This window comes from Opisthocomus hoazin, chromosome 5 (assembly GCF_030867145.1).
Source record: "Opisthocomus hoazin isolate bOpiHoa1 chromosome 5, bOpiHoa1.hap1, whole genome shotgun sequence".
Taxonomy (NCBI): domain Eukaryota; kingdom Metazoa; phylum Chordata; class Aves; order Opisthocomiformes; family Opisthocomidae; genus Opisthocomus; species Opisthocomus hoazin.
In genome coordinates this window covers 85,070,152-85,084,202 of record NC_134418.1, presented here as the reverse complement: position 1 = coordinate 85,084,202, position 14,051 = coordinate 85,070,152, and the positions used below count along the sequence as shown (strand labels likewise).

At 47.2% G+C, this 14,051-nt stretch overlaps 1 protein-coding gene across 1 annotated transcript in view; it reads right to left on the bottom strand.

The window, feature by feature from the left end:
* Window positions 1–12,514, bottom strand: part of USP46 (ubiquitin specific peptidase 46) — a 32,962-nt gene extending 20,448 nt beyond the window's left edge. Inside the window, exon 1 of the mRNA XM_075421999.1 lies at window positions 12,267–12,514. Coding sequence (XP_075278114.1) covers window positions 12,267–12,302 — 36 coding nt within the window. The 5' untranslated portion in view covers window positions 12,303–12,514. The remainder of the gene's footprint in view (window positions 1–12,266) is intronic.
* Window positions 12,515–14,051: the final 1,537 nt, after the last annotated feature.

The window sequence follows — 14,051 nt, the reverse complement described above, 5'->3', positions numbered from 1 at the left end:
GACGCCGAGGGGTGCGTAAGCCCAAGCCCCGTTACCTCTCTCCGTCGCTGCCTCGGCGCGGCGAGGTAAGTTCAGCTGTATCTTCACCCCAACCACAAAGTTGCTTTCACAACTACTGCCCTGTGAAGTGCAACCACTAATTTTGTATGCTGCCTGTATTTTTGCTATATTAAAATGCCCATTTTTAGACAAGTTTAGTTTACCAAGCAAGCAAGCTACATTACTGCCAACGCAAATGTCGTCACTCCTATCCACTCTATAAGCATATAGATCCCTGTAGGGCCTCAAAAAATTGCTGTGTTTGGACAGGTATTCCCTACATACATTTATTCAAGATCTATCAGTTAAATAATTTTTAATCTGCATGGCAAATTCTTTACTGACATCGTACATTTATTTCTTTACTGAGCATGACCTGCAGTGCGATGAGTTAATATATTATGCCTTCGAATTTCTAGCACACAAGAACAGCACAGTTGGTTGACTTTCATAAAACCGTGTAAAACGCCCCTGTAAACATGCCAACAAGCAAAGCATCTCAAAATTTCCGAAGTTTCCTGTGTTCCTGAGGTTTCTTCAATACATCATTTGCTCAGAGACTTCATCAGCTAAAATTTTCAAAGTTACTGGTAAACAAATGCAGTAATTTTGGTGTGCCTTCCCCATCTTCTCCCCAAAGCCTGGTTTGTGTTTCCTCACTGCACCTACCATCACCACCGCGTGCCACATTAGATTATTATTTCTTGTCAACTCACCAAAAGAAGATGATTTTAGTCAACAGAATCAGTGGTGTGAAACTCAGTACAGGTGGTCTTTGAGAAGCCTTCAAAGTAAAACAGCTCCTTCAAGTTGGCAGCTTCCAGCAAAGCTCCAAAGATTCTGTATTTCACATCCCTGTGTCAGATCCCTGTCAGTCTCTCCCTTGCTCTCCTTGCTCAGACCAAGTGCACATGATTTCCCAGACATTCCCTTTAGAGACTGAAGTGCTTTACCTGCACAAGGCTCCATGCAAAGCTTAAGAGATACACTTATGTCCTCAGTGGCCTCTGCTAAGCCTCAGTGAGAAACTTGGGAAAAGGAATCACAGAATCATAGAATCATTAAGGTTGGAAAAGAACTCTAAGCTCATGAAGTCCAACTGTCAACCCATCACCACCACCCCTGCTAAACCATGTCCCCCATTGCCATATCTACACTTTTTTTGAACCCCTCCAGGGATGGGGACTCCACCACTTCCCTGATCTATATAAACCTCTCATCTATCTATACAACAGATATATAGAACTGGAATAATCTATACAAAGCAAGTATTGGCTACCTTTCAATGTGATCATTATGTGAGTTCCACATGAAGATTAGTTCCTTCTCTTGGCAAGTCAGCCTTAGCAAAGATGCACAGATTCAGCAGAGCATCTGACTTCCCGAGAGGGAGGAAACCAATAGACATTTGCCTAGCTGATATCAACAGTGAAGCAAACCGCCACCATTACCCCCAAAACCTCGTCTGATAAAAGAAACACATGACTAGAGAAGATTAATGCAGCTTCAGAAGAAAACCAGCTTCATATTCACACTCATTGTACAGCATTCAGACCAAAGCAAAGATTTTCAACTACACTTACAGCGTTCGAATGAAGTTCCCTGACATAAGAACGAAACGCTTGTTTTTCCAGCTTTGCAGGAAGTATTTTCCACACTGAAGAAAATTCTCCCTCTAGAATTCATGGAAGATAATATCCCTGAAAAGCAACATCTTACTCTTTCATAATCTACAGGTTAGCGTGTGCTGTCAGGCAAGTAGAATGCAAGCGCGCTGCTAAGTAGTTGCTCCTACATTACTCCTTTGCCTTTCCTCCAGGGCCAGGGTTTCTCACTTCAGAGGATGCCAGATGGTTTGACACATCCTTTCTAGCAGTTAAATTGTCTTGTAAATATTGTGAGAAAGAGCAAGAATCAGGATTTACCAAACAAAATTATCACTGAAAACTAAACAAATCCATGATGTGCACTAACTGATCTTCATACCAAAACTACACACTGCATGGAAATTTCCAAAGTATATGCTGTTGAAACAACGTATGCTTAGTAACAGCTCGTTCTAGAGCTTTACCTCTCCAAAACCAGGCCTCGACTGGCACAAAAATAAAACGAAGCACTGTGTCCCCGTTTCCCAGTAAAACAGAGAGGCTAAGTTCAGTCTTTGGGTAAGCTGACAGAATTCCCATGGACTTCATCAGGATGGAGTTGTGCCTTCTTCTATCAAGGGCAATTTCAGTCTGCTTCATTCGAAGTTCTCCAAAAAGATACCATTACATTCGTAGAAAGAGTAGGAAAACAGGTAAGGAGCACAGAGATCTAATACTTCAAAGCAGGACATATTTCTTACGTGGAGAAAGAAAATGTCGACAGACTAGTAAGTTCCAGCCATGCCACACTGCGTAGATGTCACACGTTTTGCACAGGGACTCTGCTCAAGAAGCAGCTGATGGCAGAAGAAATGATCGGAAATTCTTTCCAACCACAGTATATGAGAAAGAGTACACCCACGCCAGGTTTAAACTAGAAACAAAATGTTATCAGAAGTGTGTTAAAGATGGTTCAGAACTCCATTTAAACCAACCGTATCAAATATAGAGAACATGTTAGCCTGTTGAGGTTGAGCTACAGCAAAAACCAACCATGAGTATTCAACACGGCTTTGAGCATTGTTGAACTTGTTCCCACTCCCAGAAAGTCGTTTTGGCCATTTCTGCAGTGAAAACCTGCTCAAACATTTTTAACGCAATTCATGCTCCATGGTTTTGTAAATGGTCCCGTGCTTCTTCTAGGAGAATTCTCCCACTGCAGCTGAATCTGCTGTAGTTTCATGAAAACCAGCAAGAATAGCAGTGCGGCCACAGAGCCCCAAGTGAGGAGAGACCACGTAAACCAAAGAACTGGGATCTGGGACTGCTAAATAAATTCATATCAGGGTATGGAGACAAGAAAGGAGACCGTCTCCTTCTTAAGAGCATAGACGAAGGAAGGAAGTGCAACAAAGTGACTGTGGTGGCCAGACCCGATGAGAATGAGAACTAGGTCAACGTGGAAACTCCTGCTACGTATCCTGTGGTGCTGGTGAACCTTGATGTCTCTGAAGTTTTACCACTTCACTAAACAGTCAGTATTCTGCCCTTCTAAAATGGCAAAGACATACAGTTGGAGACACAGCCAAGCATGGGTCAATTCAGGCTAAGCCAAGATTTCTACCACAGCATTGCTCCAAAACCATCCCAGCCGGATGACCTGTATTTTTTTCTTCTTGTTATTTTGCTCAAGGCCTCCCATTGGACAAGTCTGCCAGTTTTCATTTCAGCTGAAATTTCTGGTAATGTTGCTAAGAGTTTAATTTGTGCTTTTCAGCTCATAAAACAGATGAAGTAAAAAACCCTGCTGTTCCTTTGCACTTTAGCGTGTAAACAAAATAACAGTGCAGGGACAAAAAAAGACATCAGATTAGATCATTAAATCACATGTAGCAAAATAACCTAAATACAGTTATTCTGTGGAGGGTGAGAAATGGAACAGAACTAATATGAAAGCTACTGCAACCAGAAGACAGCAAATCAGACTAGACTTTCCAGTGTGACAGAGCTATAAAAAAATGGCACTGACTTTCTAGAAATATGTATGTTCTTAATTTAAAGTAAACGAGCGTAGTGAAGAAATTAGGACATTTCATAAGTGACCTATGGAAAACCTATTAAATAGGTGTGGGCAAATAAACAGAAACACGGTATGAATAACCATCAAACACTGAAATACAAAATAAGAAATAACAAGAAATATTTTGTTCACAAGAAAATCTAAAAAATACAAGAAAAAATACATAGAAAACTGAATTGTGAAAACAGACATTTAACAAATACAGAAAGAACAAGAGATCGATGAGAGAAGATGGTTGGTCCATGACAAAGGGCTTCAGATCATATACAGCTGTGAACTAGATTTTTTTTTCTTAGTATTCAGAGACAGTGAGAGCAATGTGCTAGAAACAGAGTTGTTTCCTGAAGGGAGAAACTGAACACTCAAGACAAACTAAAGGTGACATCTGGGCTGGTAGAAAAGAAATTTGAATAAAAATAGGAATGGCTTCAGGGCCAGGCAGCCTGAGTTTCTGTATTTTGGAAGGCACAGCATATGAGAGGGAAAGGAAAAAGAAGCTAAAGAGAAATGTGGAAGGCCTCCTGGCCAACGAATGGCCATGATGGGTAACTCAAACGAGAGGAAGCAACTGTAAATAAAATCCAAACTTAGCTCCCAGCAGCGATGCAAAGAAAATAAGAGTAAGAGAAGAGCAACCCGTATCACACCACGCGGTATATACGCGACTGCTTCCAACAGACGCATCACCTGTCCCCAGCGCTGGACTTCGACTGTCCTCGGGGACAACCTCGGCGTTCACAGAATCACAGAATGGTCGGGGTTGGCAGGGACCTCTGTGGGTCACCCAGCCCAACCCCCTGCCCAAGCAGGGTCACCCAGAGCAGGCTGCACAGCACCGCGTCCAGGCGGGTCTGGAATATCTCCAGAGAAGGAGACTCCACAGCCTCCCTGGGCAGCCTGTTCCAGTGCTCCGTCACCCTCAGAGGGAAGAAGTTCTTCCTCATGTTCAGACAGAACTTCCTCTGCTTCAGTTTCTGCCCGTTGCCCCTTGTCCTGTCGCTGGGCACCACTGCAAAGAGTCTGGCCCCATCCTCCTGACCCCCACCCTGCAGATATTTGTAGACATTGATAAGGTCCCCTCTCAGCCTTCTCTTCTCCAGGCTGAACAAGCCCAGCTCCCTCAGCCTCTCCTCGTAGCAGAGATGCTCAAGGCCCCTCATCATCCTCACAGACCTCTGCTGGACTCTGTCCAGTAGCTCCTCATCTTTCTTGAACTGGGGAGCCCAGAACTGGACACAGCACTGCAGATGGGGCCTCCCCAGGGCAGAGCAGAGGGGGAGGAGAACCTCCCTCGCCCTGCTGGCCACACTCCTCTTGATGCACCCCAGTATCCCATTGGCCTTCTTGGCACCCAGGGCACACTGCTGGCTCATGGTCAGCCTGCTGTCCACCAGGACACCCAGGTCCCTCTCCGCAGAGCTGTTCGGAGAGGTTGGTGAGGAACTGGAATAGCCGAACCAGCCTGCTTCCAAACTCATAGATATTAAATGGCAAACCTGAAATGTTTCTGTAATTTTAAAAGTATAAGTCCCACACGATGGTTGAATTTAACCAGATTTGCTTGGTTTTTTTCTGCATAGAAGTGTTTTATTGCTACTCCAGCAGAGCTATTCTGGGTCTTTGTTGCCACAAGATAAAAGAGGAAAGGGAGGGTGTTATGAAAAACATAAGGAATCACAGTGAACAGTAAAAGGATATTGAATGACCTAAAAACCATGGAGCACTCATATTTTTGAAGGCAAGGTGATTGAAGACAACATACCTAAATACAATATTTTTGTCCATTTTTTTTCCAAAGGGTATTCTGATCATTAGGGCATATTATAAGAGCTTGAACGGAGATGTCTAACTCATTTTGTGCTGCATGCACTGAACTATCTCTAATCACGCACCTAAGTATTACATACACCATAAATAACCCGCTCTTTACTGGGTGGTTACCAAGAAATGGATAAAAATTGAGAAGCCTGAAATCCTGAAACACTTAAAATCTTTGACCAAGTGTTTAAGGCACTCAGTCTCACATAGCTTAAAGAACTTCGTGTTCTCAAAGCACAAAGCAACCAAGTACTGGGAGTGAGGTTCTAGTGAAACGTTACAATTTCAGCATCTAAATCCATAAATAATTTTTTAAAATATTGACCTTCAAAGTTTCCCTGATTAGACAACCTTTACCAAACTGCAACTCAGTAATCTCTCATGAGTTTGTCTCCATTCCCAGCTTAATTGTTCTTGGATTAGTGGTACTGGGGCTTTTGCTGGAACAAGTAGCGAAAACAATTTTTTCTTGGCCAGTTTCCTTCTTCAGAACACATAACCTCAAGATGGCCTCACAAGGGAAAAAGAGACTGAGGGTTGCTTACTGACTATAATTTCTTCACTAATACTTCTGTGTGGGCCACCCAGACAGCATTCTAAAGGCAAGGCACCTTCTAGGCTTCACCACAGCTGCACCAGCTGGAGCAATCTTTGATAACCTGGAGACAGAAGAAGGCAGATCTTCATTAAATCTCCGTGTAACTTGAGTTACGAGGGCTCCAGCTATGTTGCAGGACAGGTTTACAGTTCAGAATTATTTTTGACAGTCAATGTTTGACTTTTTAATTTTAGAGCAATGTTCTAGAAACTGTTGAAATTCAGCTGAGAGAAGTGCAAGATTCTGGACATGAAGAGAAGAATCACCTGTATGTGCACAGAATGGGGAACAGCTAACTAAGGTAGCAGAGAAAAAAGGGAAGGGGAAGGGGAAGGGGAAGGGGAAGGGGAAGGGGAAAGGATATTCAGTGTTATTTCAAAAACCACAACAACAAAGATAGACAACATAACTAAATTCTTACAGACAGGAGTATACAAAGTTCCTAAAGTCACTTTCCTATTTACCCTGTCACTGGCAAGACTTCAGACAGGACCTTATGGCCAGGTTTGAGTGTTAGGTTTCAAGAAACATGAAGATAACTGGAGAGAATCCACAAGAAAGCAGTTAAAAGGAAAAATTCAACTCTAGAGAAAAAAGACCTTTAAAAAAGGGTTGAACAGGGTTTTGTTTTGTAAGACTGAAAAGTCTGCGGCAGGGCATGACAATATTTTCAGTATACAGCTTGTTATAGGAAAGAACTAATCCGTTCTCAGTCTCAGGAGTGGACAGGATGAGAAGTACCAAGCTCAAATTACAGTAATGTGCATTCAGGTAAGGCATGAGGAAACTTTCTAGTCATAAGGACATTGAAGCACTGGGACAGACTGCCTAGAGAGATGATGTAGTCACCATCACCAGAAATCTTCAAGCTAGACAGACATACATCAGAAATAACCCAGGTTTAGGAAATGGAATTCCAGCGGACAGTTGGAGACTATTGTCCTCGGACAGTTTAGATGCAACTGTTGTTAGGTCATTAATCATGACATCAAATTAAATAACAACAACACACAATATCCAGCAATGACTTGCTTGAAATCCTCAGCACAGCAGCCTTCTCTGCAAAGGCTGAGCACACCCAAGAACATGCTTATAATGGAGCCCTGACGGTGGAGATGCAGATCATTTCTTCCCCAGAAGGAAGATCAGCAGAAGAGACTTTGCTGACTGCTTCTCGGGCTGGCCACGATTTACCCTCCACAGACTGCGGCTCTTCAAGCCCATCAGAACCTCACCTCCTGCCTGGCACTTGCCCACCACACACAGTTAATCAGGGTCCAGAGTCTGCTTTTAATCCCATCCCTTCCACAGTTCAGGCTCACTCAGCCTTGCTGAGCTGTAATTAAGAAGTTCCTTTGTTAAGGTATTTAGCATAACCACTAGTTTGCTCTTAGTTCAGCAGCTTGGAGCCAAAGACTGTACTTATCTAAAAGAAACACACTGTCAGCCACACGCTGTATTCATTAATCGTCCTGTTGTGCTTATCTTCGAAACAACTAGTAAGTGCACGATACCCACTTCAGCCATAAAAAAGGCATTCATGTAAGACAAGCCTCGGTCATTAGTCAAGGTTATACACTGGAAATGATGTATTAGGACGTTTCTCACTTTGTATATCCCGCTCTATCCAATAAAAATTATCTTTTGTGGACTGCTGCTTATCTTTTGATGGGATGCACACTTCTGCTTGTCAGTCTAGTCCCCTTTTTTTCAGCCATACTCTCAAGTTTCTCATTGCTTCAGAAAGGTATTACAGCTATTAGACTTCATGTTCTCTATATTTTTCATAGTTTTGTTTCTGTATTTTCTATGTATGTCACACTGAAATTGTACACTCTCGAAACTATGCTTCTAAAATTGCATTGCTTGAACTGCCTGCAACTAATCTTTTCAGGTGTAAAAACCTGTTTTCCTTTACCAGTCTAAATATGGCTTTAGATAGCTGTTTTACTACCTTAGCATGTATTACTCTGCCGTAATCTCTGTTTATGAGCAGTTTTAAAAGCCATGGAGAAATATGCATTGCAGGCTGTCAAAATGGAGAAATCCAGTCGAAAGTCATAGTGGTCGGTTCTGTAATCCAATAACACTCCTATTATAGGAAGAAGAATTAGGCCATTTTTTACAGCATTACAACTGTAATTTTTGATGTCAAGCATTTTGCAAATCTACGTTTGCAGTTTGAGTCCTTATTCTCCCAATGCCCTATATTCAGACAAATCATGCAATGAGTCTCTAAAACAATGACATTAAAAAAACCCAGAGAAAATATAAAACAATTCTTCCGATTTGCTTTCTGAATGTAGAGACTCCCAGGTTTTTATGTTTGTCTCTACCACTGATTTCTAGGATGTTTAGAAACTTTTGTTTGTTTTTAACAATAAAAGCTGAAACTCACAGGTATTCACATAATTCCTGGTGAACTGCGTGAATGTTTTCTGGAAGAAAATGACCAGCTATTACAAAACTCATGGACACTAGGAGAAGAAAGGGTAACATGAAACCCCAAACAATAAAAAACAAAAATAATTTGAGGAACTGCAACATTTTTTCCAAAGGATATCTATACAACAACTACCAGGAGCAACTGTGAGGTATCTCAGACGATATGTTGTATCAGAAGCCATCCCAATGTGTTCAGAATGTTCCATTTATTAAATCGACGGAGCACTCTCAAGTGCAGATCAGATTATTTGAAGTAATGTTACAAATTTATGAAAGGAGGGGGATTAATACCTGTTCTCAGCAGAATACTGAAAGATATTTAGGAGAAACATGGTCCACAGAGCTTGTTAGCCATTTCTGTAAAAGGATTCTGAGATGGTTCGATGTCCTTCCCTGCACATAACAATAATATCCCTAGGCCACAGCAGCAGCGTGAGCTTAACTCGGAACTCAAGGCGGTACCAAAAGCTCATCAACAGGGAAAATACTGCAGAGGATTTCAGTGTCAACAATCTTGAAATGCCAGCATGCCTCTTGGCTTTGAACCAGCGTTTTGTGCTTGAGCCGTTGGGTTATCTCACAGGAGAAATGCCAAAGAGGATTACAGCTTCCTAGGGGCTAGAAGCACGTACCTGGCTTGTGCCCACAGTCTGCAAGGGTTACAGAGCACCGGGGGTTGGTATTCCCTCAAACTGGGTTTCTTCAGTGTATCTCATGCTTCTTCAACCCCACCATCCCTGGTCCCTGTCCTGCCTAAGAGCTGACGATTGCCTGCTGCACGCCTCCTTCTGCGGCGGACCTGGTGCGCGGGCAGAGCGGGGGAGCTTTCCCCGTGTCTGCAAGGCACAGACGAGAGGGACATCTCGGGGACTAAGGCTCCCTTGGCAGCAGGGGTGGCCACCGTGCCCACCTAACGAGTCCCACCGACTCCTTCAGGCACAGTCGCTTTCATCTCTTCCACCCCAGGAGAACAAGTTTCAGCTCTTCGGTCTCATTAATAAAATCAGTGAATCACAATTAATGCTATCGTTATTGTAACTAGGGGGACAAATCCAGTAAAAGACAACAGAGGATTTTTTTTTTTAAATTCTAGAAGATGCACATTTGAATACTTACTACAAATAAATGTGCCAAGTGGAAAGTTTGCACCTAGCATTTTTTCTTACTGGTTAGCTCCTGCTGCGTCTGCTTCAGCATGTGAGAGTTTACCCAGTGAGTATGAAGCACTCGATCTCTTCTGCAAGCAAGTTTAATACTGTCCCTGGCTTCCTTGCTTCACTAGACTTGCCTTGATCCTTCCTGGAAAAGACTGAGTCTCTACCGTCTTCAGGAGACCAAAATTACAACCTGAGATGCTAGACCTCAGGCAGTCAATTAAATAGCAAACATATATCCTAAACTGCTGACTAGCCAGGTTCCCTCCACCTAAATTCATTCAGCTAAATATCATCTATTTCTCCCCTTCTGGACATGAAAGAATTCAGACAAACAAACACAGAAACCTTTCAAGAAAGGGCTACCGTTGAAAATATAATCTATGTTGCATTCAGAGATAAGGTAAAAAAAAAAAATCTCTGTGAGCACTCTCAAGTGGAATGGGAATGGAAAAATACGAAGAACAGAATTTTTTTTTCATTATTGTGTTAAATCAGGTTAAAAAACTTAGAGACTTACTATTGTGCAGCATTACATACCAAAACATATTAAATTATCTAAGAATCATGCTGCAATTTCTTAGTCCAAAAATTGTTAGTTCAGTTCTTCAAGCCCTATGTTGTAGCGCAGGAACAAGGTCTGGGAATGAACATCTTTGTCTGGTAGGTTTCTACAGATGCCCTAAGTCAAAGTGGCACTGCAAATATCCAGGTTTTATACAGGTAAAAGGTTTTCTCACACATCTCTAACCTTCTGAAGTCCCATTCAACGCAGGGTTGCTGTAGCTACTCCTACAGACCATTGAGCTCAAGTCCACCACCTCACCTAAGCAGACAGGTTTTTGGAGGAGCCATAACGCGGTGTTGCCAATACCGCCAAGAATTTATACTTCTCTTACAGCCCCAAATTCCTGTAGCTTATTTTTTCCTCAAAGAACTTCCAGTCCCTGTGGGTTGTCCAGAAAAGACTATTTGTGACCGGTATAGGACAACATCTCTAAAAGCTAAGTACACAGACCCCAAGGAACGCGTAGCTTTATAACATCTTTACTCTGAAATCAGCTTCATCCTCTGTCACAGCACTGGTACCAGGAGCTGGAGTTGCCTTGAACTATGAGCCCTCGTATGCCTTCTCTGCCTGAGGCTCTAATTCTCCCCTTCGGTCTCTCCATTCCTCGGATGCTACTGGCAGTGACAGCCGAGCATCGCTTCGTTAGAACAACCTCATCAGTTTTGCCGTGAATCTGTTCGGTCTTCGGGAGAAGCGAACTGGCTACCAGCGCAGCTGGCTGAAGCACAGGAAAGGAATCCTGGAGTTCCTAGTGCTTGATGCCAATGCTAAAGCCTGAGAACCACCAAAGAGTCTCCAGCTCCCCTTCACGCGGCGCAGTCCGCAGGGCATCACATCAGCCACGCGTCAGCAGGAGGAACGGGAGCCCGCCGCAGGAGGAAGGTAAGGGCGCCCAGGCTTGCTCCTCGGTCCTGTGCAGTCCCCTAAACCTCGCTTCGCAGTATCCCTGGCCTACAGGACTGGAAATTATGAAGAACAATGAAAAGTTTCAAAAACATCTTACAGGTGAGCACCAGGATTGTGTTTACCCCAAGTCTGGGTTTGGTATTTTAAGCTCACATCCAACCTCCCCCCTCTGCATTTCAGAGCGGGCGTTTCAACGGGAGGAGGAGGCTGAAGACAGACCTACGTGTGGGACGCCCTGGGCATCTGGGTGGGAAGGAAAGAGCAAGCCCACTTCAGTGGCAGCGTGGACACGTGGAAAGGGAGCAGGCTGGCAACCCACACGGCCTCCACCAGCCCGCTGCTGCTGGCCCGGCTGGAGCCAGGGCTCGGGGCCGTGCCCGTGGCCTTACCCGAGGGCAGGCTCCGCGCTCCGGGGCAGAGCGACGGGGTGCGTGGCATCACCAGCACAGGGCGTGCTGGGGCACTGCATGGCGGGAGGCTGGCAACGGCGTGAGGCCACCCTTCGGGAACCTGGAGATAAGGGGGAAAAATACAGACTAAAGCAACAGAAAGAGGCTTCTCTTCCGTTTGCTTTGGGGTGCTTAGAACACACTCGTTTCTTTGGCAAGTTTATTACTTCCTGACTATATTAATAAACCTTTGACAAAGTTTGAGCTCTCCCTTCCCCCACCGAGAAGTTTCAAACATCTAAACCCGGTTGGACGCTCCAAGTTTGTTAGGATTACAATTAGACCCGAGCAAAACGCAGAAAGTGTCCTTCCTCGGAAGGAAAGCGGCAAGGTCCGAACGTCGCCAAACAACGATATTCATATTTCCTTATTCCTTCCTAACTGCCAAGCCTGATTTAGAGAAAGCGAAGGGATCGCAGAGCGCTCGACAGCCAGCAGTCCTCGCAGCGCCAGCTGAACCCAGACACCAGCTCCGAAGCCGACACCTCCTAGCGCAGGTACCCAGCGCGGGGGTCCACCCGCCACGGCCAGGCAGCAGGACACCCTCCCGCCCCGCGGAACCCGCGATCCCCCCCGCCGGCCGTGCCCCGCTCGGCCGCCCCCTCCCCGCCAGCACTCACCATATTACAGATGGAGGCGATGTTTCTGACAGTCATTAGTCTAAAGGTTGCCGCGCTCCCGCACCGCCATCTTTACGAGGTGAAAACGGCCCCGCTCATGGTGGGCAGAGCGCGGGGAGGGAGGGAGCGGAGGCGGCGGCGGCTGCGGGGCTGGGGCCGAGGAGAGAGGAGGGGACGGCCCGGGCGCCCCGGCCCCGCGGGGCGGCGGGAGGAGGGACCGCCCCGCCCGCCCTGCTCCGGGCCCGAGGCCGGGCCGCAGACCGGGCCCGTCAGCGGCGGGGCCGGGGCAGCCGCGTCCCCGCTCCCCCGCGGCCCCGCGGCTCCCGGCGGAGCGCTCCGCCGCGCCTCTGCGCCAGCCCGCGCCCCTGCGCCGACCGCCCCTTCCTCCGCCTCCTCCTCCTCCTCCTCCTCCGCCTCCTCCGCGCCCGGAGCCGGCCGCTCCATCGCGGCGCCGGGAGGGGAAGGGGAAGGGGAAGGGGAAGGGGAAGGGAAGGGAAGGGAAGGGAAGGGAAGGGAAGGGAAGGGAAGGGAAGGGAAGGGAAGGGAAGGGAAGGGAAGGGAAGGGAAGGGAAGGGAAGGGAAGGGAAGGGAAGGGAAGGGGAAAGGGAAGGGAAGGGGAAGGGGGAAGGGAAGGGGAAAGGGAAGGGAAGGGAAGGGGGAAGGGAAGGGGGAAGGGGAAGGGGAAGGGAAGGGGGAAGGGGGAAGGGAGAAGGGAGGGGAAGGGGAAAGGGAAGGGGAAGGAAGGGGAAGGGGAAAGGGAAGGGGAAAGGGAAGGGGAAGGGGGAAGGGGAAGGGAAGGGGGAAGGGAAGGGGAAAGGGAAGGGAAGGGGAAGGGGGAAGGGAAGGGGGAAGGGGAAGGGGGAAGGGAGAAGGGAGGGGAAGGGGAAAGGGAAGGGGAAGGGGAAGGAAGGGGAAGGGGAAAGGGAAGGGAAGGGGAAAGGGAAGGGGAAGGGGGAAGGGGAAGGGAAGGGGGAAGGGGAAGGGGAAAGGGAAGGGGGAAGGGAAGGGGGAAGGGGAAGGGGGAAGGGAGAAGGGAGGGGAAGGGGAAAGGGAAGGGGAAGGGGAAGGAAGGGGAAGGGGAAAGGGAAGGGAAGGGGAAGGGGGAAGGGGAAGGGAAGGGGGAAGGGAGGGGAAGGGGAAAGGGAAAGGGAAGGGGAAGGGGAAGGGGAAGGAAAGGGAAAGGGAAACGAAGGGAAGGGGGAAGGAAAGGAAAGGGAAAGGGAAATGAAGGGAAGGGGGAAGGGAAGGAAGGGGAAGGGAAGGGGAAAGGGAAGGGGACGGGGGAAGGGAAGCAGAAGGGGAAGGGAAGGGAAGAGAAGGGAAGGGAAGGGGAAGGGGAAGGGGAAGGGGGAAGGGAAGGGAGGGGAAGGGAAGGAGGAAGGGAAGAGGAAGGGAAAGGGGAAGGGGAAGGGGGAAGGGAAGCAGAAGGGGAAGGGGGAAGGGAAGCAGAAGGGGAAGGGAAGAGAAGGGAAGGGAAGCAGAAGGGGAAGGGAAGAGAAGGGAAGGGAAGCAGAAGGGGGAAGGGAAGGGGGAAGGGAAGAGGAAGGGGAAGGGGGAAGGTGAAGGGGGAAGGAAAGGGGAAGGGGGAAGGAAATGGAAGGGAAGGTGGAAAGGAAGAGAAGGGAAGGGAAGGCAAGGCAAGGCAAGACCGGAGTCAGCGGCCGGGGTCTGCCAGGAGCCGAGCTCCCTCGACCGCCGGGCCTGGCAGGGGCACAGGGCTGCAGACCTCAGGTTTCGGCGCAGGGCTTCGTCCTGGCAGGCAGCGGGCTGAGGGGCGGGCAGGCA